Source organism: Antennarius striatus, chromosome 21 (assembly GCF_040054535.1).
Source record: "Antennarius striatus isolate MH-2024 chromosome 21, ASM4005453v1, whole genome shotgun sequence".
Taxonomy (NCBI): Eukaryota; Metazoa; Chordata; class Actinopteri; order Lophiiformes; family Antennariidae; genus Antennarius; species Antennarius striatus.
In genome coordinates, this window is record NC_090796.1 from 6,773,046 (window position 1) to 6,800,829 (window position 27,784).

The window sequence follows — 27,784 nt, forward strand, 5'->3', positions numbered from 1 at the left end:
AAGCAAATTTTATTCCTCTTTTGACCTTGTACAAATCTGACACCACATCATGACTGAGATTCAGTAGCACTGTGTGCTCTCAGCTCAGTGGGACAGACTGAAACGATCCTCTAAACCCATTCACTAGGAAACCACTGACTGAACAAGTGCAACATCAGGATGAAGAAGCTGTGAAGAATCGTCCTTTCCCTTCTACCACTCACACACGGCCTTCAGCGTGTTATAATTCCCTGCCAGAGATTGATAGAATAACAGAAAGGTGACATATTGACTGGGAGGGCAGTTAACACTACTTCTGTTTAGAAATCCCAAAGACATCAATCACAACACATTAAAATACACAACTTCAGTGGGGCAACATCAGAGGGTTGATACCCCTTCCTTTTATCCCTGAAACACACTTGTTGCCAAAACAGCTTCTTTGAAATACTGCAGAAACAGGAGCCGAATATAACCTCTGTACAGTAAGTGTATAACACGGTTCTCTGAGGAACCTATAAGGCATGATTTACATTTAAAGACTGCATTAATCATGTCAAGCCACAGGGAATGTGTTTAGAAATCTGTAAATAAATACAAGAGTAATGGGTTGAGGGCTGTTCTGTACAGTAAGAAAAAACAATGTGTTGGAGATGACTGGAAGCCTGCAGTCAACAACTACACGTTAACAGTTTTGGTTTTTACTTTTACCTGCTGACATTTACTGCCCACCCCCATCGTCTTTTTTTTTTTTTTTTTTTTTAAATTTACAAGACCATCTTCAACATTTAAAACACGCACACACACCTCACATCAAACAACAGTTTCTGTTTTGGTGTTTCTCTGCTCATGGCCCACATTACTTTTACTTGATTGTGTGGAGGTTGATCAGTAGAGGGTGCTATATAAATTGTGGGTTGGGGGGGATGTTGTGTTGCTCCTCTTCACCATTTTCAGAACCATCATGAAGGTCTGGAGAAGTGAGTAAATAATGGCTCATAACAGCTTTTTGATGTTGCTGGACGTCGGTTTAAATATGTCTACATGTAAAAAAAAAAAAAGGGAGGAGGTCAATGTCATAATTTGCCTCAGTAACTTCCTGATTATTTCTTCCATCAATTATTGGGGCAAATAAAAAAAAAATTAAAGTCACAATTTCCCTAAACTCAGGTTAATAGAACTGTTGTAGATTAAAATGAACTGTCTGTTGTTTTTGTTGATTTCTTTCCAGCAGCTGCTGCAAATATTAGTGGCTGTATGTTAGCTAGCACACATCAGCTGTAACGCAAATCAGTTCTGCTTACAACAACAAACAGTTAAATGTGTGTATGTGTGGTTGGGGGGGGGGCAGTAAAGGATCAACAAATAGTTATGTCTAGTTCTGTTTCCACAACCACACAAACACATTCTTCTCTTATAGCCATGTTTACCAGGAGCTGCAGACCTCCATCATGGCTTCCAGATGGAGCAGTGTGCTGCCCCTGCAGACGGCGCTGGGAGACCCCAGCAGCTACAGGGCTGCAGATTAACAGCTGGGACCAAAGGCGAACAGACTAAATGAGGTGTGTATGTGTGTGTGATGGAGATGTGTGGGAGACTGAACCACAGGGGGTCATCTCCTCCTCATAGGACAGTGCTCTCTGTGTCCAGGTCACAGTCTTTAAGGAGGACCAGGGTGGATGAAGATAAAGAGGAGGAGGAGGAAGAGGAAGCAGCCGCTGTTTGATGGTCTTCAGACAGCTCAGGAACCAAAGCTCGACTCAGCCCTTTGAACGCCAGCGCCGGGTCTAGGGGACAAGAGGAAGGAAAAAGGATTGATTAGACTGTGAAGAGGAAACAATAATGATCATTAAAGTTTTAAACCCTTACTGGGGATGAATTTATGTTATAATGCATGCAATCACACAGAAAACATCGTGAAAGACGTATCCACAATTTAAATCCACGTCATCTGAACAATGGCCATAATCACAAACATATGCAGCCTCGTCCCAGAGATGAAAACATTTCAAGCTGTTGCAGTTTTGCCATCCTGAGCAGCGGTGTCATTTTTTCCATAGGCTAAAAGAGCAGCAGCGGCTCAGCAGTGAAACTGCTGTCTTGTCAGGATGAACACACTGACAGCAGGTGGCAGCATTCAGCAACAGCGACATGTGAGCCACACATGGGAAGCAGGGAAGGTGGACGGTAAATATGGTGCTTAATTACTTCTGAATTCATTAGCTGAGAAAAGAAAAATCTACTAATTAGATCACTCAACTAAAAACTTTACATGCTGAAATGTCACTAGACACACGATGGCTACATGTTGTGACAAGTTTCAGCCAGACATCAGTGGAAACAATCATGCAGCTCAACATGCTTTATGCAGGGAAACTGGTTTAACAATTTCAAAACCGACAGACACAAACTATGAAATGTGGAGCATTTTAAAAACAAAAAAACAAAAACTAGAATAACAGCATTGACAACATCTCTTTTAACATTACTGCTGGGCAACTGAAGCACCATTAAGACCAGTATCAGATGCAAAATGTGAAGCCACTTCCTGGCTGATGTGAGAAGATTTGACGCTGATGTAGAAATATGTAACACAAAAAAAGATGACAAGAATAACATAATCTGGTTAATTTCATAAATGTTAATCAGGAACAATAGGAAGTTAAGGATCAGTTTATTATAATAATGACTCTATGGAGTTTCACTGATCGATGATTTGACTCCTGTGGTTTTGTAGCTTTATTCAAGCCCACACATGTAAAGTGTGAGCAGTGTTAAAGATCAGAAACAGCTGCTTTATTAAACAGCCATCAAAGGCTGTGATACACGGAGTGGTAGCTGTGCATCATGACGAGGTAGACGATATCTGATAGAGGTACCAGTCAGAAGAAAATGACGATGATGATGGGTAACAATGCCGAGGGCAAACAAAAATGTGCAGGCACTGCTAGAGAAAAGATCCATCAGCAACAAACCTCTCACCAGTGAACCTTTACCCTGTGGGGTCCAGAGCAGCGTTATCAGAAAGAGATTGGGCGTTCAGCAGTGAGTTAACACTGAAACACTTTGACATGCAGTAATGCCACGAGAGGCGACGCTCACCCATCATCTTGTAAGCAGGGGCACAGATGCCGTTGGTGTCGCTGGCCGGGGTACTAGGCTGGGGCGGCGGTGGGACGTTGGGTCTGTTCCGGGGTTTGGGGACGGGCCGCGGCCGGGGGAGGGAGCCCGTCTGGTACGGAGACGGAGGAGCCACTGCATTCTGGTGAGGAGCAGAGGGCGGAGGGGTGTCTGGAGGGCTCGGGGTAGCCGGAGGCGAGGGGTCCGCGCTTTGCTGGTCCCCACCTGACTGGCCGACTGGAGGTGCTGCAAGGCTGGCCTGTGTCGGGGGCTCTGGGGGGGGATGGCTGGGGGCCTGGATTGGTGGCTGGTTGCTTGAGTGCCGTCGAGGCGTGGCGCATGGCTGAGAGATGGGAGAGGTGGGCGAGGTGGGCGAGTGGCTGGACAGGGGTCTGGGGGTGGGGCTGAGGGGTTGAGAGGAGGTGTGGTTGGATGAATTACAGGGCTGGCTGGGTGGGGGGTTTGTTGGTTTGGGCGGGGCTGGGGCTTGCTTCTTGGTGCCTGAAATTCAAAAGTGACTCTTGTGATTACAGTCGTACAAGAAATAAAAGTGTTATCCAAAAGCATTCAGTCCACGTACACCTGTTAATGTTAGCCGACATGAACCTGTCAAAGAAAAACTGTGATGGGGAAACTAATACTAAAAAATATGAACAAAACCTGAATAATAATTTCCAAGTAATTGGAAAAAATGTGATTGTATCAACAGTGTCTGTTGCTAGCAGCTGTTTATCTGGGTTTACTTTAATTTAGCCTAGTGGAAATACAGGAAACATGGGAAACAACTAGCCTTTCAGTGACCTAACTTTTTCCACAGGACTTTAATCCACCAAGCAACACATCAGGAAAAAATACAGTATTTTCCGCACTATAAGGCACAACAAAAAGCCTTTAATTTTCTCAAAAACCAACAGTGCCCCTTATAATCAAATATACCTTATAATCAGATGCACCTTAAATATGAAAAAAGTTTTAAAAATGGGCCATTCATTGAAAGTGTGCCTTATAGTCAAGTGCGCCTTATAGTACATAAAATACTGTACCTCCTGACTTTTACTTCCCCATTTCTATATGACTATTTCCCGGAACGTCCAACAACCCAAAAATTGAAAAAATTTGAAGCCAATAAATGGCAAAATCACCTGTTCCTGCAAGTTTGGTTTACCACTGACCTCAGCCGTACGCCACAAATCACAACTTGTTTCAAGAGACAGACAGAGGTTCTGTTCTAAATGTATCTGTGAAATTAAACTGAGTGGTCGTCTGGCCGTTTTATGATGAATTCATTGTGAGGACAAAGGAAAAAGATGGAAGATTTTGAATTGCTTAAAAGATTAACATTCTAAAGGTCTCATACAAGTTTGAAGACATTTCCAAAATTACTGTAGCAATAAACATTTTTTAACACATCATCATACCCAGTTCTCTCAGACTTACATATTATGGGAATAGCCTTCTTTGTACTAGGTTATTAGACAGACTCTTACCTCTGCGCATCATATGTGGACTCGGCCCCATGGATCCAGCCCCAGGAATCCCGGTGGCCAGCTGCCCTGCAGTCTGGCCCCCTCCTCCGGAGCCATTCCTCTGGAGGAGGGGGGTCTGGACTGGTGTGGAGTCACGTAGCTTTTGGTTACTTAATAAAAGAAGGGAAGGAAAAATGCTTTCTTGAAACTTTGGTTTTTGCTTTTAGACCAGAATCCATTATGGACTGTTATTGAAGCAATAAGAAACACACCACTATGATAAACAAAGCAGTCTAGCACATACCACCACCATTAATGACATGTTGCACTGATGAAAGTCCCTAAACTAATCACCTCTCATCAAAATGCACCTTTGAACAGAAACTGAAGGACAATGGAAGGCAGAGTTGAATCGTGTTATCTGTTACATGAATGTTGTTCTTTCAGCAACTAAATCAAAGACACCCTTCAGCTGTTGCATAACAAGCACCAATGTTCAGGCTTTCCAAAGCAGTTTGGGCCAGTTAGTGTGAATGTCCTGCTGATTCCAGAGATTTGGTGAGGAAAGCAGAAGGATGGGAAGATGAGAGGCGGTGTGAGTGACTGTTAGCACGATGACAGCAGCCATTGTTGTGCTGTGTCTGTGGGCTGAGCTCAGATTAGTCTTCATAGCTGGGTGTGCTGGCGGTGTCAGAAAGCTTGTAGTTTTTAACAGGAAAACAACAAGCTGAACCAGTGACCACAACTCTAATATGATAAAAGCAATGTCTGTCTGGCATGCTGTGTCATTCTCCACCGGTGGCAGAGATGCAGAGGCAGCCCTTACCTGACCTCCTCTGTGTGCTGGGCTAGAAGCTGCTGAGAGGCTGCTAGAGCAGCCGACCCCTGTGCCAAGCTATGCTGTGAAGCCTCAGGGCCTAAACCCCCTGACGGGGATTGTAGCATAGGGTCAGCAGAGGACTGGGGCACTTGCCCTGCCCCTTGGCCCTGCCCTGGAGCCTCCACAGGGGGTAAAGGAGGCTGGAAGGCAGGTGACGTGTGCTGCTTTCTACCTAAGGTGTTACTGCCTCTACGGGTAGTGTGGTCCGGGTGCTTGTTAGGGGTGCTATAGGAGAGCAGAGAGACAGTGGAGGGAAAAACAAACAACCACAGCTTTGATCAGAGAGCCTCAGATTAGAATCACAACCCCAGAGCGCCGAGAGACGTTACACATACATACAAACACACGCACACGCACACGCACACACACACACACACACACACACAGTGAACAACAATGTTAAGGACCCAAAATCGTCCAGAAGCAGAGGAAAATGGATTAAAGCCATAATTACTTTCAAAGTAATTAATCGTCGTAAGTAAAGAGGGTTGTGGGTCAGAAGACCAAGGAGGTCAAAGGTGGTAGCAGTACTGAGAAAGTCCAAGTTGATTACTTGTCTTTGCGGTTTGTGTCGCCCTCTGGTCCCACCATACTGACAGGCCTCTTCCTCTCTATGGTGCTACAGTCATACTCCAGGTGGTTGTTGTGGTTGGACGCAGGTGTGGGCATTGCAAACATTCCGGAAACATTGAAGTCCACATCTATCAGAGGAGAGGAGGTAAGACTTACCAAAAGTCACTATAATAATAGTATTTTAACGAGATATTTGCGTCGATGGACTGCTAGGCTTCATCTAGGAGAGCAAATATTAAGTCCTTTTTATTGAATTACACAATACCCTCCACGTCTGTGGAGGGTATCCATCACAAGAGAGACACAGTCATGTAGTGTCATGCCAGGATGACCATCATCTCTACACGGGCACCAAGAATCAGCTTATGTTGGTAACAAGCGCACACAGACCTCCGTCACCTTGGCAATAGAAACACTGAACAAACTACAGCTTGACCCAGATTCTAATCTTGGTCCTTGGGAGCTTGCTGACTTCTTTCTCTCCTAATAACAATTGGATTACATTGTGTACCCCTGGTGCAAAGACACCGGGGTACACAAAACAGAGAAGGTCATACTGGAGATGCAGAGATGTCGAAGAAACCCAGATCTTACCCTCAGGAAAGAACCAGTCAGCATGCTGGATGATGGGCTCCACTATGGCCACCACGTGTACAGAGGTAGCTGCTGCCATCTCAGCTAGAGTCCTGGAAGGAGACAGACACACACACACAAGTGAGAAAAAAAATTGTATAACAAAGCCTGACTGAAAATATCAGGCTATTACTTAGCAGATGTCTTCACCACCCTAGCCAAAAATGATGCCTCCAAGACATTTCTATCTCCCTTGGTTTAAGCTTCAAGAGCAACAGTCTCTTCCTCTCACCCCTCATTTTTGGTCCACAGCAGATTGGGTCCTAGGACTATGGCGATGTTGCTAGGAGTCATTTTGTTCATCTCGCTGTCCTGAGCCAGTTTGGATAGAAACTTAACCAGATACCTGCGTGTTAACACAGGATTCGGTAAAGATGGATGTGAAGCTGGTGTCGAGTATCAGCAGAGACTGAAACGTCACCATCGGAACACTCGGATTCAGCTAACCTCAGGTTGGTTCGATTGTTCTTTGGTAGTTTATCACAAACACACCACAGGGCCTGGAGTCTCTTGTCTGGGTCCGACACACTAGGAGACATTGAAAATGACAGATAATGCATTTGTCTATAAGTACCTGTGATACATCTGTTCAACATTTGTACGTTATTTCACTGTGACAGTGTTTTGTGCCTTGCCTGGATGCTTGGATCCATTCGTCATAAAGATGGTAGGTCATTAGAGGCTCGGGGAGCTCCCTCAGGTAGGACTTGAGTGCTCCTGAAACATATTGACAAATGAGTTGAATTCTTACAGAGATATTGCAGGCAAACAAACGTCCTAATTTGACTTAATTTTTCCAAACATCAATCAAGTTTATTTATATAGCGCTTAATCATGGCAGCAGACATTTCAAAGCGCTGATTAATTATTGAATACACTGAGTATATCGTGCATTTACATTTTGTGAAAATCAATATTGCTGTGCTGCAAAAGAGGGAAAAAACTCAATGCTGTTTTTATTGTAGGTGCCAGATCTGACTTGAAAATTTAAAGATGAGATGATAACAAATATGTTGATGTTTAGGAACATCAAACATTGTTTTTGGATTCAATTGCCATATATGACAAATCTGGCCCAATTATATACCATGAATCAAAGGCATTCAAAAAGGGCTTTGCTAGAAATGTACCAGCAACGGCATGGGGGTCAGAGTAAAACTCCTCCAGTTGTGACGTGGAACAATCCAGCGCTGCCTTTAGCTTCTTTAGCTTAGATGCCCCCGCTGCGATTCTAAAAAGACCCTGATGCACAAACATACACACACAAAAGAAACAATTAAACAACAGCAATATCACCAATTAACAACAAAGATACGTGTAGGCAGTGTGCAAAGGAGAGCCTGTGCTTTCACTGAAACAAACACACACTCTCCTAACGCTAAATTACAGACTGACCCTGTGTGAGTTCACTACATAGCCTCCCCCTGCCAGCTGCACATAATGAAACCTTAAAACGAGCGAACAAACACACCCACAACTCACAGCATAGCGCCATCTTTACTCTGACACATCAACAAGGGCTGTCTTCACACCATAATGACACAGACAATACTTACCATGGAATGAATAGGAAGACAAATAACGTGTTTTACACTCTCTCTACTCTTTGATTGCACTGACACGTACACACACAATGGAATCTGATTTATGGGCAGAGGACAAGTAGATTCTATTGTATCATGTGTCTGTTTTGAGGTGAGGACATCACAATTTCATAAATCATCTCCATGGCCTAAAATGGGATGGCTTCCTGAGAACACTTGCCATCTTTAAGACTTTAAGACGTTCACATGAACAAACAATCTGCAGCTCTGTTTCTGTTACGGCACTGACCAGCAGAGCTAAATTGCAGCCACAGCTCTATGGGATTTTAACGAGCTCTGTCAGCACTTCTTCCACTTCAAAGTTAATGCAGGAGGAAAGCAGTAAAAAACAGCGAGGACAGTGGAATCTCTTTCTGCCTTATAAACAATACACATGGCTTTATTTTGATCTGAGGTGCAGAGCTCTGTTGGTTAGAATTTAAAACTTAATCTAAGCCTCAAACCATCTGACCTAATGAACTAAGCTGCATGAACAGGCAGACATGTCATCGTAACATGTTGCCATGATATGAATCGAAATCCAAAATTCACTTTACTCTGATAAACTTCATTTCCAATCCAGAGAGAAACTGATCTATAAATCTGATCAAGTCTTTAGTTTGTTTGTCAGATTTTGGTGCTGGACAGGTGTTGGGTTGTGTGTTTGCTTGTTGACAACAATTGGCTTCAGAAACATGTGGAGAGTCTGAGATTCAGTAGAGCAAATATGACAAGCAGCAAAACAAAACAAATTCAGGCTGGGGGAAAAAAATCAATTTTTCTCTTTAACATTTAATCTACTGCTTGTTCTCTGAATAAATGATTTTGGCCTCAGAGTAAAGAAAAACTTCCACCACTATTTCCCAGAGCTTAACTCAGTGCCTCACAATGACTTTGATTAGACCAACAGTTAGAATCCAGAGAAAAGAAAAGAAAATAGAAAGAAAAAAGACAGACATGAGAAATCTGACAGGTGCTTCTGTTCACAAACTCTCTCTGAACACAAGAAAAAAATAGGGCAGTAAAAACATTTTAGACACTCTTCTGATCCAGAAGAGATTTCTATTCATGTCTGGAGGAAGGAGAACAATCCATCATCCTAACCAAAGCCAATGATCTTGTGAATGTGCACGGGGATTCTGGTTGCAGGCAAAATTATATCCTTTCATTCATTTGCGAGTATAAACCCATATCACAATGATACAAAACTAATAAAAACCTACAATCATAAACAGTGACCTTGGCACTTATTTTCTCTTGTTCTGCTGTTACTGTATACTTCTTACAGAGAAATATGACAATCAGTTAAATTTGATGCCTCCTCCTACCTCTACATACAGCAGAATAACATATGAGAAGGCCAGGTTTACTCTTTTCTTTAACTTTCTTACCTCCTCCTTCATTCCAGTCTCCAGAAGCATCATGACACAGGCCTCTATCGGCAGGGCGATCTCCCTCCCACTCCTCTTCAGGTGCTCCTCTAACCCTGTGCCAAATGCAGGCTTCTCTGTCCATGAGTCTAAATTAATAATGGGGACAAAGCCTTTAATCTCATTCAAATAGTTTCAAATTTTAGGAGACATAAAACAAGTGCAGTAATGATGCTGCTACAGATTGTCTGTTTCATCCATCTGTTATGCAGGAATCCCCAAAAATCAGCACTGGCACAGGAGTGAACAAGTCTGCTGCTTGTCTGGATTGCAGATTTCTGGGTCAACCGTTTGCCCCTGTGCCAGTTCCTAACTAGACCTCACTCCCCCTGCTGGGTGCCTTATAATAATCAAATGGTCTCAGCTCGTTCTCTGTGTGGATGTTTGTGTAAGCCAAAGTGTGTCAGAGCCCAGGTGGGCATAATGTGAGAAGAAATGGGGGTGTGCGTGTGGAGCTCTTGAGTCATCGCCCCATGCTGAGAGACCAGGCTCGTCTGGTTTAGACCACATGTTTAGCACGGAGGAAAGAAAAGATCCTTGGATAGGAAACAGTTTCACAAAAGCAACAAAGGCAAAACATAGTGGAAAAAAAAGTCTTGGAAAGGAGACATTGTGTTTGTAAAATAGATCATTAGATTACTCGTGGAAGGCAAAGCTGTGAAAACAAAGGCCTTTTCTTTAATGTCTGTGCCTCACTGGTGGACGTGAACGACGTGAACCAGAGCAACACATGTGAAAGGTACAGTAGCTGGTTTCACTTCTCCAGCCAGAAGGTTAAGTGAATAAAAAACTGTTTCTTCTCCTCGTAACTACTTGTCAACGTCTTAAGTTTCCCAGTGTACAACAGGAAAAGGTCTGTTTAAAGGGACACCATACAACCACAAAAAATAGGGACATTCACTCGGAAAAAGGAGCACATGAACTCTCCAGGAAATCCATATGGAGGCCCTGCACCATAACCAGCACAAAACCTCCTTCAGTGTAGCTTTCACTATCATCAGTACAGCGCTACATGTGAAGTGGCTATGTGTGCATCTAGTTTTACCTTGCTGTGCCTGAATGGTTGGCAAGACATTTTCCAGAACAGTGAGAGACTTCCTGTGGTAATCAGCTTGAGCTTCTAAGAGCTAAAAGACAAAGAGAAACAATTGCACTTGGTTTGAATTAGAGAAGCACCAAAATCATGATGACAAAGTAAATAAAATGCCCATGTTCACCAGTTTCTCTGCTACTGTGAACAACTGCATAAAAACACATGTTAAACTCGACAAGCTGTACTCACTGTGACGAAGTATCGGGCATAGTCGCCTTCTTTGGAGAAAAAATTATACATGTCTGCAGCGAGTTGATCCTACGTCCAGACAAAAACACATCTGTTAGTGACACATTATAAGATAGAAACTGTAATATACTAAAGACCACCTGTTTCTACCTCATAGCGTTACGAAAGAAATAAACATGAATTTCAGACGGTACAAGGACAGATGCTGGTCTGTGTCACAAATTGGTATGTCACTTCCTGGAAATCGCTGATTCAGGTCAAATTTGTGCTCAGACTGTGTTGACAGAACACTTTCAGTCAATGATGTGTGTCAGGAAACTGGGACAGATGGCTCAAGAGTCTTGTGAAGACTAATAATTGTTTTTTTTTCTCCTAGTTTATATTTCTGATAAGGTCTAGCTTCACGAATGTTGAGCAAATGAGGTTGTAAATGACCTCTGACCTTAGGATAAAAGACAGACACTGTTTAACTAGAGTGTGAGGAAGGACTGGAATACCAACAGCATTACATAGTCATCCTTTGCTTGGCCCCTGCATATAATGACTTTCAAGCCACTTGTATTACATGCTTACATGATAGAGTTGCAATGTACCCCCAAAAGCAAAGACTGGCTGCAGGGCTCACTATAACCATCATTTAAAAGAGTCCACAATGAAGCAATGGCTTCCACATAAAGACAAAAGTCTTCACCTTGCAAAGTTCCACTTTATTCATAGCCTCATCCATCTCCTCCTTGAGTAAGTCAGCTTTGGCCGTCAGTGCATGAGTGTTTGTTCCTGAGATTATTGATTTGGTTGCCTGCAACCATCTGAGTTTAAAGAGAAAAGGGAACAATTAGAAAAAAATGGACACAAAAACCTCTGTGACATTGAAACATGATGTAAAGTTCCAGAATAATGCGCATTTAATCAGGAGTTGCTTTGAGTCAAGTTACCAAAAAAGAAAAACAGAACTGTTTCTCTGTTCAGCAGTTTCAGAATGATCTGGATGCATCACCTGACACAGCATTTAACACGTGTTTACAGAGACTGAGCTGTACACAGACCTCGCTCTGGCAGAATCGTAGTCCAGCACCAGTTTGGCCAGCTGCTTCCTCTGCTTCAGGATGTTGGGAATGTCCACCTACAAAAAATCCATCAGAAAAATAGACAAATTCAAATGACAAAGATCAGACAAATTCTGAAATTGGAAGATAAAATTTAACGTCTACTTCTGTTTGCCTGAATAGGTCTCAACAATAACATTTACACTTCTATGACACAAACTTATTACACCAAGACAGCTGTGAATGGAAAAAACATGGAGAAAAACATCTGGAGCAGCTGTTCAAAAACAACTCATAATACAAGTGTACAGATAAAAAGAAACAGATATCTGATAGCAGATATCATCATGGAAGAAAAGTTTGTTACAACAAAATGAACAGGTGAAAAAACACAGTCTATAGGTAGGAGAAAGGGTTTTATGTTTAGCCGACAGTACCAGGACTGCCATACATTCTCTGTGACTACAGATATGGAAGTATTTTAAATATTTATCTTGGGTTTGGTTGCTTTTGCATTCAGAGGGTGTTATTTTCCCTTTTTTCTTACCTCTGCGAGTTGACTAAGAGGATCCAGAACATCCCTCTCTATCTGCAGTTCATGTTGCATCAATTCTGACGCCAGACGGTTCTCTGCCTCGCCACACACCTCCATCATCTTCCTGTTATCATATGCATCAATGAGAGAAGGGTGTCATTTCCAGGTCATATTTCACTACCACTGACGGCACTATTAAGTGAGGACATGAGGTCTTCAAATGTCTTTCAGAAAACACACAGGAGAAGGACCCTTCCAGCTCTTTCTTGTCTTCCAATTACTAACTACAGATCCAGGTTATTAAAATGCTATTATTTCTAGCAGCACATAAAACAGGAATAGGTGTGTTGGGCACAGACTGAAAAAAGGGCACTTACAGTCTAAAGTCAGAGTTACCAAAAATGCATCTCATTTACCAGCAGTTCCATCACGCTTCTTTCCCTTCCTCATTACTTCCAGACAGACACATGACTGCTGCATAGATTTAGAGACTTTATAGATCCTCAATCTGTCGGTGAAAAATCTGAACCTCATATGAGGGAAACCCAGAAAGTCCTATCAAAAGGAAAGCAAACTGCTTCCACATTGTTCACTCCAAATAGATGGTTCTGCACTTCTTCCTCTTATCCACACCATTGGTAAAGATTTTTTAAGAGTCACTTGTTGTGGGTTTTCCATCAATCACACTCACCCTATCAAAGAGTCTTCTCCCAATTGGTTTCCACCCTCCACCATCACCTGGGACAGTGAAGTCAGAGGAAGCTTTTTCTGTAATGCATGTGGAAACAGATGCAGACAATTATAGCAAATAGAGACAAACTAACTCAAACTATGCACATGCACACACAAAGCATCTGTTGCTATACAACAGGTGAAGTGTTTGATGCTGAAGTCAATGGAAAATTTATCCAGGACTTTCCACACAGCAGCACCTCAATAAGAAGGGAGAAGGAGAGCATTCTTAGCAAAGAAGGAAACACAGATGTTAAATAGGAATTAAGGAAACTAAAGAAGTGAGATTTCTATGACAGCACAGGAGTTTATATTCTCAGTTTCACATTCGTGGAAAACCCTTGACTGTTAAACATTCCGTTTTTACTAGTGGATCCCAAAGGTAGAAGTGTCATGCGCAGTGAATGAAGATGACAGACATCTGAATGGGAAGTGGTGTTGAAGACCAGAGGTGGAGTAAGCAATCGGCATTTTTACCTGACCATTTCCTGTATAGAGGCGTGGTACGGACTGTGTTGCGTTTTTTGAGTGATGTGGGGTAGAAAACAGAAGAAAAATTATGGACTGTAGGCCTACTCAGGAGACTTTGAAATAGTTGTTAAGAAAAATTAACTTTTGTTTGATGTGGCACATTTTTAATGGCTAAACTATAGCTGTGACAAAGGTTTTGCAGCAACAAGCTAGATGTCTTACATGTCTCTTCTCCGCATCTGCACCAATGTGTCCCTGTAAACATGACACCATCCTCTTGTGTGCGTTGTGGGACACCACACGCACCAACTCCATGCGTCGTTCAATCTGTACATATGACAAAGACATGCAGCAACATGTCAAAAGTCATCATAGAACAGGGTGCAACAATTTTTAAGATACAAGCCGGATACTTTTGTTATTTTTTCCTTCCTGAAATGAGTTAATTTAACACAAAACATGACACGTACTTTATTTTGGAAAAGCACAGAACGTACACTTGAATGCATCCCACTTTGTTTTTTTGCTTAATCTCATCAATGCCTCCATGCACCAACTGCATGTCTGAGGCATCTCTGGCTGATGAGGTCCAGTTCCATGCTGCCTTGAGGGTTTCTGGGGTCAAAGTTCACGCATGATTGATGAGACTAGTCTCAAGCGGAACGATGTCTGAATGTTATCTTTGTAACACATGACTCATCGGAAGTGGGTCTATAGCGATTGGCTGAGTTGGGGAGGGAGGCGTGCTGGGCTTTAAAGAGCTTTTTGATTACACAGGCTTTCTCCTGTCTGCTAGCTTAAAAACACTGATCCACTCTGTGCTTTTAGCCTGACAAGCTATAATACTATCATTGATTGGAGTCACAGCCACTTTGGCTTGAGGACAGAGGCCGAGTGAAGTTGTGCGTGATGACTACTCACTGTTCTCATCATGCCAGGTGCCTGACAGCAACAGTCAGCATCAACATGAAAGTGCTGTCACAACATTATTAGAATGAAGTGCATGCTACAATTCCAGTCCAAGAAGTCTTGTGAATGTGTTACTGCAAAAAACTGGTTTATGTTGGCGGCAGTTGTGAGAAAGTCTAAAACAAATCACGCATACACCAGTTTCACACAAAGCAGGTGTGTTGTCAGAAAAACACAACCGATGGGAGAAAGTATTTGTGTGTCTGAAATGGGCAAACATGTACTCAAGAGTCAGGACAAACAATATTCCAAATATAAATGGGAACATTGTGATCCAGAGTGAGAAATGAGCAGAGACAAATGCCGAGGAAGGATCAACCAAATAGCGGACAATTGTGTTCCAAAAACAGAACTAAGTCCGAACTCAGGAATTCCACAGCAGATTTCCGCCTCTGCACACACACCCCCACCTCCTCTTCTTTCCCTCCCTCTGTTCTCCAGCTCTTACGTCATTCCCGACCCATGGTGGCCCCCGGCATTCCCAAAACAGCTGGGTCACATTCAAACTTCATAAAACACAAACACACATGCATATACACAGACAAAAAAAACGTGTTGCCCACAATCTACTGGCATGAGAAGATTTCAGAGACATTCTAGTTCATAACTGGCACAAGATAAACTGGGAATTCCCCTCCCTGTTCCTGTGTGAATGTCTTGGAAATGTTTGGATAAGACGGCACTGGGAGTATTCTTCTTCCTTCCATTGTAATAAACTCAGGTCGGAAACACAACAGCTATACAGTCAAAAAATAAAATGCACAGTGAAGATGGAGAACTTAGGCCAAAAGTCCAGGAGTAGGCAGGGTGTGTTTTTCCTGTGTGATGACGTCAACACACACTCAATCCCACGACACGTCATTGAGCAGGGAATCCCAATACTGGGAGGAGAGATGGGGAGAAAGGCAGTGTGTCGCTGTCTGTGTTTGGTTACCGGTTCCTAGGAGAAAAGATGGTAACATGTCTGGACAGGTCCAGAGTGAACAAAAATAACATACCTGTCATTAAGGGTGGCAGACTTTATATTAGAGATACGGGACAGCAAGATTCAAAACATTTGGTTGCTACTTTACACTCAACTATAAGGGTGTGTTCATGCAGGAGTCTTGATATTCCTGGTGAATATGTGTGGATGTACAGCTAAACAGAGGAGAAGCAAGGAACAGACAGCTGGCACAAGAATGTTGGGTGGACCTCTGGCACCCTGGAGGACCATGTTTAAAAAAGGGACTTGAGATAGAGAGGCTAAGAATAAGACAAATCCCAAAGACTCAGCTGAGATGTCAATGAGTTCAAATGAGGAGAGACCCTGAGTTATGAGGAACCACGTAGATTGAGTGATTCCCATCTCTCCCTCCCTTATCAGACAGCAGTCTGTCTCTACAGTGAAAAGTGAAGCGTTCAGTCTCAATGAGGTGATTTCCAGAGAGAAGGCAAAAGAATGAACACGGAAAGACAGAAATTGTCGTACCTAATATAACATCATCTCTTCTGTGAAAAGTAGGGTTAATGATGTGTGTCAGGAAGTTTCACCAGATAGGAGCAGGGCATCATTCACGTACAGATACACAGTCAATCAGAAATGTTGTCCCCCTCTGGGGTAATTTAAAGGCTCAAACACTTATAACCAATCAAACCCTCATTATTCAACCACAGTTGGTTAACCTATCTGATGCCCTTCAACTTTCAGCTTCACTTATGTGACACTAGTAAAGAACAGTAAAGAATATCTTGTTATACTTGTTTTATTTACATGGAATCTACCATTAATAATAGAGTGACAATGTTGGAGCAACAAAAATAATGAATTTAGTTAGCAGTAGTTTAATAAGGTGTTCTTACACAGGAGCTTTTTGTGTTCCTGCTGTATCAAGCAGGAAAACTTTCCATTCACTTGCCTTATCTGACATTACAAGTCATGCAATGTGACCACTAAACAAGGGCACGTTGTGATGTCAGTACTGAAACCATTTATTGTGGAGACCTACATTATACAAATAAATCGCCCCGTGATGGAAATATGTTTATTTTAGCCAATTGGCTAATAATAAAACAACCGATCACATGAAGCTACAAGAAAAAACTAAAAAGAAGAGGATTAGCATGTTTTTGATTTGCTCATGAAATCTTCTGCTCTATGGGTAAAGTTATATAATGGAGACTAGTGAGGAAAACATGTTGATAGTGTGACAGCTTTACAGTTCCAGATAAAACCCACATCTTAGCCTGTCTTAGCCTAAGGCGCACAGAGATTTTAAGTTAAGAACATTTTGTAATGCAAAAATATTAAATTATTTGCATTAGAGAAACTTTAACTCTAAATCTCTCTGTTACTCTGGCTGTGACTCAAATACACAGATTCGTTATCCATATCTCGAGTGAGAGACATGAGGGTGCTGTTTGTACACTACCTTAAAAGAAGGTGGGGAGAAGAATAATAACAATGAAAGACTTCAGGAATTTGGCTTTGGGTGTTCTCAAAGAGTGATGCAGAGCTGGCTGGGTTTAATTCAACATCTATGACACCTCCCATTGAAACGCTAAGACAATTTTCATTGCTGGAATATCTTCACTTAGCAGCCAGTATTTTGTCCATTCCCCTACCGGTGTGACACTTGCTCAATAAAACTACACTTCATTTTGCGCAGTTCCCGAGGTCCTTATTGGAAAAATTAAAAAGCTTGTCAGCTATGTTTAAACAACAGCCCAAAGTGTTTGCAGGCTTTATCTCCAAAACCAGATAATCTCCTGGTTAGCAAACTTTAAAGAGAGAGGACGACCTATTAAGTGATGCCAGCTGCTGCTTGGTTGGCATGAAAATTTGCATACTTTGAGGCTTGGCCAGCACATCATCCAGCTGGTTGGATGTTTGTTTTTCAATCAAAAAATTTATTAGTCATCTTTATTAAAACAGGTCAATGCAGAGGTGTAACAGTTCTCCAGGAAACTACCTGTTACGAGAAACCTTCGACAAAACAGCCACAGAGGGTAGTAAATAAATGTTAAGTGATCTGGCAGAACTTAAAAATGATTAAAAAGACAAAAATGTGGAAAGGGCAGTGACATTCCCAGGTTTATTAATGATTGGCAAGCTTTGGTGACCGGGGGGAGGGGGGGTGTGACGACACCCAACTAGTGAAAGTACCTGCTATTGTTTTGGATAAGCCTCTGTAATTTTGTCATTCCATACCAATCAGTGCCTCCATGACAGATATCTAAATAAATATGACATTACAAAAATATGACATTACACAATTTCAAAATGTTTAATACGTTACATTTTAAATTCTGCTAATTTTGCCAACCAAGTCAAAGAATAGTTCTTCCTAACTGCTGACTGTGACGTCTGATATCAACTGACACTTTCCAGATACGGAATTTAGCAAAAAACAACAAAAACAATTTGATTCATTATGGACAAAAGCTTAGCCATGTGACTGCATCGACTGTCTAACAGCTGCTGAACAGAGGACTACAGTCAGATTAATGATTTACCTGCAAGAGGTCATCGCTGAGGACTTCTGTTTTCTCTGCTCTGTGGGTGAGAAAAGACAACAGAGAGCACACAGATTAGCACTGACAGGTAACAGTAGCATGTAAGTAGCTCACTGTACAGTCATGGTGTGAATGACACACTGCTCCTGAAAGACTGGTTTCCACAGTATCCTTTAAATCAGAGTCAGTAACTGAGCTGAGAAAGCCTACAATGCATGTCGGTGGTGGGCTTGACTCTTAAATTGGCCCAAACAGCTTGGATTATGACTGATTATACCGATCACTAATGCAGCTACCATTACCTAAACGAGAAGGAATGTTTCTGTAGGCTAGTAATGTTTTATTTCCATGAGTCACAGCTAGCTAGACTTGTGGTGAAAATCCCTGTGTGACCATACAGTCCTGCTCTATTAATAGTAAACTAACAGTTGGATGGGTCCGACAGATTAGATTAATTTAAAAGTAGAAGGCTGGGAAACACGGGCTCAGCTCAGACGATTCATCAACACCTGAAGGCTTCTGTGGAAAGGATTCCAAACCAGACACCAGTGAATGCCACGGTGCACTTACAACTATAAGACGAGAAAGCAATGTGTCAATTACGGTATGTTTGAAGAGGGATACTTTGACTACAACTAGTATATAACAAGTAGGAGGACAAAATCTTATGTTCAGCCCGCTCAACAGAATACTGACAAGCCAATATGGCTTCAACTATGAAATGCTAAATGTCAATACAATTAATTCACTGTCAAATTTAACATGTGCCTACTTTAATTACCCTGAGCGAGAGTCAAGTGTTCCATACAACAATTACATTAACTTTATGGCATTTCTCTATGCGGATGATCTGTTATACCTCTTACTAGGGAAGTTATGTTTTCATTGGTGTCTGTTTCACCTTCTTCAGCAGTGGCAGAACCCATTTTGATGGAACACATGACTTGATTTTGTAACGACAGACACCAGCCCTAGGTCTGTTGTAAGATCCCGTGTGACAAAGCAGCTGACTTCAGCACTTTAAGATACAGCAAAACTTGTTTTTTGGTTTGCTCAAAAACTATTGGATAAACTTACGCATATAAATAAATGCTACCGTGGAACCAGATAAAGTGTGGATTAAAAAAAAAAGTTTCTTTAACATGGATGGAGAATGGGCATTGCAAGTGATCTATTTGAAGTTTTTTTAGTGTGATATGGGATGTTGATTTTTGTGTTTAAAACAGTAAATGAAATGTAAAAAATCAGGCAGTGAAAAAAATTACTGCTTTTAAGACAACATCCATATATGTGTTAATATAACAAAATTTAGCTACAAAATATGCAGCACGTGTAAGTAAATGCTCCAACTACGAGGTTTATTTTAAAAGCATGGCAGCTTTAATTGACCTAACCTCATTCTAAAGTATAACTCGATGTCAAAATGAATATCCATGAAGCCGGAAGAATGACATCGACAGAGCTGATGTGAATTACATAACACTACTTTAGCAGTAGAGATAATGAGCAAATCTCAAGTTAAATGCCTCTACTCCACTTCACTCTTTCAGGACTATTGTCCAAACTTCTTTGTCATTACATTAACGTAGAATAAAAATTGTGCCGGTATTTTCGCATCTAACTGATGTGCCAACTTCCAGCTCTCTGAATACAAAGACCTGTAGAAAGTCGTTTGCCTGCACTTTGAGCAACTGGAGCTATAAATGAGACCTGGGTCCTCCTCCAAAAACTGCTCTCTGAACTGTAGTAACCTTGTCACAGCTGCTCTCAATTACAATACCGAGGCAGGAAGGAGGGGGGACAGAAAGAGACTGACAGACAGGGGATGACAGTTTGGGGGTTTTCAGGAAAGAAACATAAATACAGAAATGTTTTGGCGTGCGGGGGTTTTAGACCCCTAAAGCTGCCAAACCAGAATATGGAAGCTGGATAAGAAAGGAAATATTTTGACTGGAGGAGATCCATCTCCAAGCTGATGAGATCACGTGTGCTGAGTGAGGATCTAGAAGCCAAAAAAAATCTACAGATAGTACTTCCAGCTAGCTGCAGAGAAAAATGTCACATTTGAATACACAAAATAGAGTGTGATGACAAAACCACAAAATACAATCCGTGGTCTGGAGTACATGTATGTGCCTGGTAGTAAACCCATTGTATTCATCAAACAGACGTCCTGGTTCATGAATGAAACACCTTTGGATCGTTCCTGTGCAAACTCCTTCATTTGTTGAGATGGACACTATGACTCCTCCATATATCGTTCCAGCAGATGCACCATAATGCGCACATGTGCAACAGTTACATTGTAGAGCATGTAATATCAAATAAGGCAAACTAATACCAACACATTGTGCTACAACATTTTTACTGCTTGATACACGAGGAAAGTACAGTAATCATGGTTTTCTTTTTTCCAAGACTGATCTACTAGAGAGTGCTGTTTGATTTGCTGATTTAAGGGTTCCTGGATGCAGTTTGTTGTTGGTGAGTAACAGCAACAGTGAGCGTTAATGCAGTATAGGTACCCCATTACCCTCACCACCAAGTTTGCATTACTGCAGCTAAACGGTACAACATAAACCTTATCCCTGGAACCTGCTCTCCGCTATTGGATTTCCTATGTTTTGTTTGAAAAAGCAATTTTATGTCAATTGTATAATCATTAAATGTCAAAATATGATTAGAAGACATGTAGAATGATAGTCTTTCACAATCATGTCACATAGTGAAAGTTACATTGTTTTATAATGTATAAACACACTTTATCCCCCAAACACTGTGAAGGACTAAAGAACACAAACCTTCTTATTATATTGTAAAGGCTGATTTTATCAGATTATAATAGAAATGTAAATATGGACCATAATGAGCTTTGGCATTACCTTAGTTCTTCCTACCAGCATTCATTGAACCTTTGATGGATTTTACAGAAGATCTGCAAATGCTGACATTAATAGTAGCTCTTGACAAACAAACACCAGTGAGTCAACGCACCATGTCAGAGAGGCAAAAATAGGCTGTGTGCTGCTTGGGTGGAGCGCAGACAACAAACAAAAATACAATTGTTTTGCTGGTGTCAGCTGACTGGCAACAACGACACTGACTCCATCGTGCCCCACAGAAGCAGTAGCCTTCAGAGGAGATGTGCCGCCGTGCACTGCAAGTGACTTCTCAACAACAGAGATCTTTGCCTCACAGTCATGACCACTGCATCAGAATGGTAACCATAGCAATCTAATATCAAAGTAGAAGTGGACTAAATTTAAATTGCAACCCCAAGTATAATAGAGCGTCTGTTACCAGCCTGGCAGCACAATCAGCAGGTTGAGAAGTAGGGAAGGTCTGAGTCTCGCGGATGCAACAGTTGGAGGCTTTAATGTAGACGGTAATGGATACTGGACCCTTTGAAAGGAGCAGGAGAATGAAGGAGTGACTCAGCCCATGCAGCTACTCTAATGGGGCCACTTATGTGATGTATCAGGCTGGTATTAGATCATAAAGAATGTGCAAAATGAGTAAAACTGAGGAACATTCACCTCACTTGTAGTGTTGTAGTGTCAACATCATAACAAAGCAGAATACAGTGATACCTCTACTTACGAATGTCTCTACATACGAAATTTTCTACTTATGAAACGCCTCAAAAGGAAAATATTGCCTGTAGTTATGAAAGAAATTTCGAGTTATGAATCAATCAATCAATCAATCAATCAACTTTTATTTATATAGCGCTTAATGGAAGGTAAAAATACAGTATGGGCTGCTACTCGCAGCTCCCAAAGGTTCCTGAACGCAACATTCTTATAGCTGCTCTGCCATTGGCTATTACCCATTATCCTGGCATCCCATTGGCTAAGAGGGACCTCTGTGTGTAGCTAGATAGGTGTCTATACATCATCCTCGTCATTCGGCCCTCGACCCATGAGGTGTTCCGATAGTGTTACACAAATATAAACCTTTTTGAGTATGGACCTCCAAGAATGTGACGGAGAAAGGAGGGAAAAAAAGGACGAAGAAAAGACTTTTTTTGCCCATATAAACAAAGCAAGAGATAACAGAAAAACATGAAAAAGGGATGTGTTTGGTTGATCTCGCCAAAGAATATGGCCGTAATGAATCTACAATCGCCACGTTATTAAAATAAAAGGAAGCCATAAAACACCGGGAGTTTAAGACATTGTGTCGATGGTTCGAGAAGTTCAAAAGGTGGACTGTAAATCACTCTGTTGTTCGGCATGATTAGACAAGAGCGCATGAACCAAATAGAGCCAAAAACAATGAGGTCAGCAGTTAAAATGTAAATGACCATTTTTATTCTTCACTCTTTTCTTTGTTTTTTTACATTATGCACAACTCTCATTGTACATAATGTAAAAAACATTGTGTAATAATCTAGTTGTACCATGTATTTGTTACATGTTTTGATGCATTTTTATGCTTTATAAAACATTTATGTCTGAATTTTGGGGGGCTTGGAATGGATTAGGGCATTTGCATAGATTAGCGTCTCTTCACGAGATTTTCTACTTACGAAATTTCTTCCAGAACCAATTAATTTTGTAAGTAGAGGTACCACTGTATTTATGTTTTAGATATTTACATGCAAATGTTGTAACATGATTCAACCTTTTGTTCATACAATAAAATGTTCTTTGCAGGTTTTCAAGAAAATCTTAAGAGTCATAAGTGGGTAGTCAAGCACTCAAGTAAATTTAATCCTACACGATAATATATTGAATTAGAGGGCATTTATCTATGTAAGACTCAGTTGATTTTCCAAAAAGTTTTAAAATTATTCTATTTTGATGTGATTTAAAATTCACCAAAATTTAGAACGTGACTTTCCAACAGCACATGATTATCCACTTCAGAGTATTTGGATTTTCCTGATTAAAATAATTCCACACTTTCCCGTACTACCAGTTTTTTATAATATGCATCCAAACAAAAAACAAGCAACACTCTAGCATCATAGCCTGTGTCAACCTAACAGCACCACAAGGAGGTTCCAGCTGACACACACCTTTGTCCTCAAGGAACTGGCCTGGTAAGACACAGGAGACGCCCAGCGACCGGCCCTTGTTAATTCAACAGTGACATTTCACCGATACCCGAGGGTAAAGTATCTTTTCAAAGGCGTACCGATCAAGTGGATCGAGGACTTCTAAGTAAAATAGGATTGCCTTAGGTTGAAAAAACCTGAACACAGGGAAAGGATCCGACCTTTGTTTGATAACACATGAAGAACAATTTTACGGCCGATCTGCTTACCCTGTCAAATAACGATTCAAATAATGAAACCCACATTCTTTTATTCCTGAATTATTAATGATTTTGTTGGCCCGGTTATGTCCACCAGTGAACAACACAACGGGGAAACGGTCACTGGAAGAGATTCACTGGTGTTTTAACCTCATGACTGTATTGATTTATTGTTTGATGCTGCTCTGGTGTCGCAAAACAACTGCCTTACCAATTACTCAGTAAAGCAGCAATGCCACTAATGTGTTATGTAATAATTCTTGTGGACATGTTTTGTTGTGATTATTGAATGAATATATATATGCATTTTCAGACTGGTACCAACACTAAATTATGTGACAATAAACAGCTCCAAAATTTAAGCCTCTTTTTTTGTACACCATCAAAATGTTCCTTTGCCAAATCCTTCTGCGCTGACATCCTGCCTGTGTTAAACTAGCTTCATTTAAACGAACAGGAAGGCTTGCTCATTCAGGGTATGGGCTGTCAGACCACATCCCTGGAGGTGCTGCTACCATTTGACAGAAGCCAGGCAAGATTCTTCTAATTTTCCAGGCTTTATGTGAAGCTAAGTAGTTTCAAATTCAAGTACTGTACATCTATGAAATATTGATCTGCATCTACTCCTCTGCAAAAAACGTGAATTAACAACATCATGCACAACAACATCAAACCACCTGCACAGTGCAAAGCTCTGAGTATACAGTATACTGCTTATAGCCTTCTACACTCAACAGTGTCACTATTCAACCCTTTAGATCTGCAGTAATTGTGAATCCATAGGGCCAGAGGGTTCAAAGATAGCAGACTTCAATAGCAATCCAGTCACAAATCCTCGCCTTGTTCCCTGACATGAATCACATGCTGTTTTTTCCCTTGCGCCATGGTTTCACCCTCTCTCGTCATCAATCTCCCCAGCTGTCTCTCTACTCTCTAGAAAGCACCTCGCATGAATCTGGGAGGCAGTTTCCTGTTTGCAGAAGAAGTAGAGATTTCCTCAAAGCGGCTGCTTGCTGGACACAGTGTTCTGCCTTGTACAATCACAGGAACCCAGGGGGCAGCGGAGAAGGCCTTTGCTCTCCAAACTTTTGCAGAAACACACAAGCAGGCATAAAATTAAAGGACATAAGAGGTCATGCTTGATCTGCCCCAACACAAAAGAGCATGTATTTGAATGCAGGATTAACCCTACTATTGCATACAACGAGCAGACAGCGGCTGCATACGCGCGCACGCACACACGCACGCACACACACACACATACACACACACTTCCAAATGTCTGTTTTCTGCATTAAATTCTCTCAGCTCTAATTTACTGCAGAGGGGAAATTATGAGTATTCCAGCTGCCTTGGTGCTCCTGGTCTTGAATCTTTGCTGTAAGCCCCTCTCTGTGAACTACACAGATGGTGTTACTTTTAAACTAAGAGGATGGCAACAATGCAAATACTGTATAGTGTACCCCTGCCAAACACATTATTTCAAAGTATGCTAGTAAGATCCTTTGTTTTGTCTGCTTACTTGTAATTATCTTTGTTTTGTCTGCTTACCTGTAATTATTTCCATATAACCATTCTGAATGAGTAATTATCATGTGGTCTACAGTACAAAATAATGACTCAAAGTGCATTAAAAGTTATTAGAGCCAAAAACAATTTCCTTATTATGTGTATTCCTTGGCCAAAGCCAAACCATCCTGTTTTAGTTAATAAACAGTCATATGTTTCCGCAAAGCCTCTTTTTTTTCTTCCTGGTTTGCTTTTTGCTGCCAGCAACTTGTCCTCCATCATACTTTCTCTACACAGTACATAATATGAAATGAAAGAAAGGAAAAGCAAGTCATAACTTTGAAAGTAGTACTGTATTTTGTAATTATTTTAAAACTTCATATTTTACTTCAGCAACATTGCATTATATCAGATACCACATCAGATATCAGATTGCAGTTTTCAGTCTGTCAGCAGTTTTTACTGAGAGCACTCAATAGAGCTGCAAATACTTTTTTCAAAACAAATAAATTACCCATAAATTCAAAATGCCACACATCATAAGTGCTCTCATTACATCTCCAACTGTTTCCTGCTCTCCTGTTCATAGAATGTTGTACTGTTTTAATTGAGATATCCAATTACAGAGTGACACTTTGTACCATCACACGTGATCATAATGTCATTAAGACACTGCAGAACACAGTCATTGTCCAAGTTTACACTCAGGGTGGATCCATTCACCCAAGAGCTTCAATATATCACTGTGTTTTAAGCTCAGACAGAATAGAGACAGATGGATATTTATCAATCACTTAATCTATTTTATGTTGTTCAAGTGTGTTATCTGGGTATATTGAGTCTCACACATTGACAAGCTGTTAATGCTACAGCGCCGAGTGCAGATCAACCTTACTGTATGATGCAGAGCACACAATATTCATCCACTGCTGCAAATTAAGCCTATTGGACTGAGCTCACAGCTTTACCCCATTGATGTCAAAGCTCAGACACACAGGGGCAAGTGAGTCCAAATATATAGGCCTGCTGCGCAGCAAAGGGGTCGGCTAATACATAATTAATAACACAGAGTTTATGGTTTCATCCATGTCCATATGTTAGTTGAAGACTTGGCTGATATTCAGCAGCATTACACAAAAACAACTAAATCATTTTCAGGAAACGTGGTGGGCCAACAGACAGACCCAAATAAACTCTGTAGCAGAAAAAGAAGGTGATTGTATGTGTATTGGATGTGGACAAAAGTAAATTTCTAGATGCACCAGAACTAGATGTTTCATAGTCTACCAGTATGAATTTGAATAAGGCTGGACTAGCTTAAACAGGTCTGTTCCGTTACGTGTTCCTTTATGGTACATTATCCTTTCAAAAACCTCCTCCATAACAATAACTAAAATACAAACTGATGGTTAATTGGATCATGCAGTTTATGCCACATCTGCACATTTCACACAGCATACCCAACACGTCCACCATACAATCATTACATTTTTGAAAAAAATGTAGCTATCTGCTGACAGAACCAGAGTTACTGTACACATGGTGACTTCAAAAACATATAAAGCTGCATCTCTGTCCTTGGCCTTCTCTTTTTGTTGTTTGCCCTGTCATCAATGCCTGCTGTTTACCCGATGTTGACATCAGAACAGGACTTTGCAAATTTAAGTGACTCAGCTGGGGTGACCAGAATGCACCATCATTGCTGGTGTTTATTTCCCATGAGGCAAATATAGCATTGCATAGGTTTCGAAGTCTTTAGAGGAGGACATCTGGTAGGCAGAGCTGTTAGTGGAATCTTACACATATCAATGGAAGCATTTCCCTGTCTAGTTTTTAGATCCACTTCCAGCCGTTAACCCGCACACGGGTAGTTTGTGCAAAACAACTGATTAAACCCTCTTCACTGACTGACTAATTCATATACTACACTAAGCGAAAGTGGTTTCTGTCAGTTAAAAGCACTTCTAAAAGCCGAGGATGTCATCTTTCGTAGACCAAAACAAAGTGTTTGCTAGTTAGTGGAGGAGCTAACTTTAATACTTGCCTGCCCACAGTTTGATTAGCGAGCTGTTTCATTCGATTGAACTGCTTCTTCATTTTCGCTCCCTTGCCAGTCTTGCTTGATGAAATTACACTTCAAAGTCGTGCTTTGGTATGTCATGAAGTTCCCAGGGCCTCTGTCCCGTTTTAACTTCCAAACTGTCGTTATGACAAGGAAAAACAAGCGAGAGCCATTGCTACCAAAGCCAATTAAAAATAAGTTTGTAGCCTCGCTAGCCTCTAAGCTAGCCTTTCCCAGGTGGAAAAATTAAAGAAAAGTTCCCGTTACGGATGAGGGCATGCTCCGAGAACCTCCCTTCTGCTTTATATCCGTGCATTCAAGTCCCAAAGTAAGCCGCGACTAACTTTCACTTGCTCCGGCTGGTTTTCATGGCTTTTCCGTGCTGCGTTTGCCGTTAGCCGAGCTGCTAACGTTACAGGCTGGATAATCCGTCGGCTCCGCTTCTTCACACAGCGGAGCAGGGAGCCGAGTGACGAGCAGCCGCGCGCTCACCTCCACCACTGGCAGCAGCCGGAAAGGGAGCGGAGTCGCAGCATCTGTCTGACAGCACCCCCTTCTGGACACCCACGGGACCAACCCACGCAATAACCCACTTATGAAAAAGACTGTTTTTGTAATTAAGTGGTGCAATATGAGCGTAAATTCAAATTCATAGCCTTGTAACCGTAAATGGAGGCAGCCAATCATGGATGCAGATTTTTACTTTAATCTGAGCCGATATTGAAGGATCCTAAATAAATGAATGTGATTGTTTTCA

General features: G+C 41.4%; 1 protein-coding gene across 4 annotated transcripts; it reads right to left on the reverse strand.

The window, feature by feature from the left end:
- Positions 1-1,591: 1,591 nt before the first annotated feature.
- On the reverse strand, positions 1,592-27,483 carry arhgap17a (Rho GTPase activating protein 17a). Of its 4 annotated transcripts, XM_068306290.1 has the most exons (21): positions 27,010-27,483; positions 18,195-18,234; positions 13,953-14,057; positions 13,737-13,769; positions 13,219-13,295; positions 12,540-12,651; positions 11,993-12,069; positions 11,638-11,755; positions 10,947-11,015; positions 10,710-10,791; positions 9,626-9,753; positions 7,782-7,893; positions 7,287-7,368; positions 7,099-7,179; positions 6,884-6,997; positions 6,613-6,704; positions 5,999-6,146; positions 5,392-5,670; positions 4,587-4,735; positions 3,082-3,600; positions 1,592-1,766 (listed from the first exon to the last, which is right to left on the reverse strand). In XM_068306290.1, exons 1-21 carry the CDS (start codon positions 27,060-27,062, stop codon positions 1,603-1,605), a joined length of 2,634 nt encoding a protein of 877 aa, XP_068162391.1. In that variant the 5' UTR covers positions 27,063-27,483; the 3' UTR covers positions 1,592-1,602. The 4 variants fall into 4 exon arrangements, with proteins under 4 accessions (XP_068162391.1, XP_068162392.1, XP_068162393.1 ...); XM_068306291.1 differs by lacking the exon at positions 13,737-13,769; XM_068306292.1 differs by lacking the exon at positions 5,392-5,670.
- Positions 27,484-27,784: the final 301 nt, after the last annotated feature.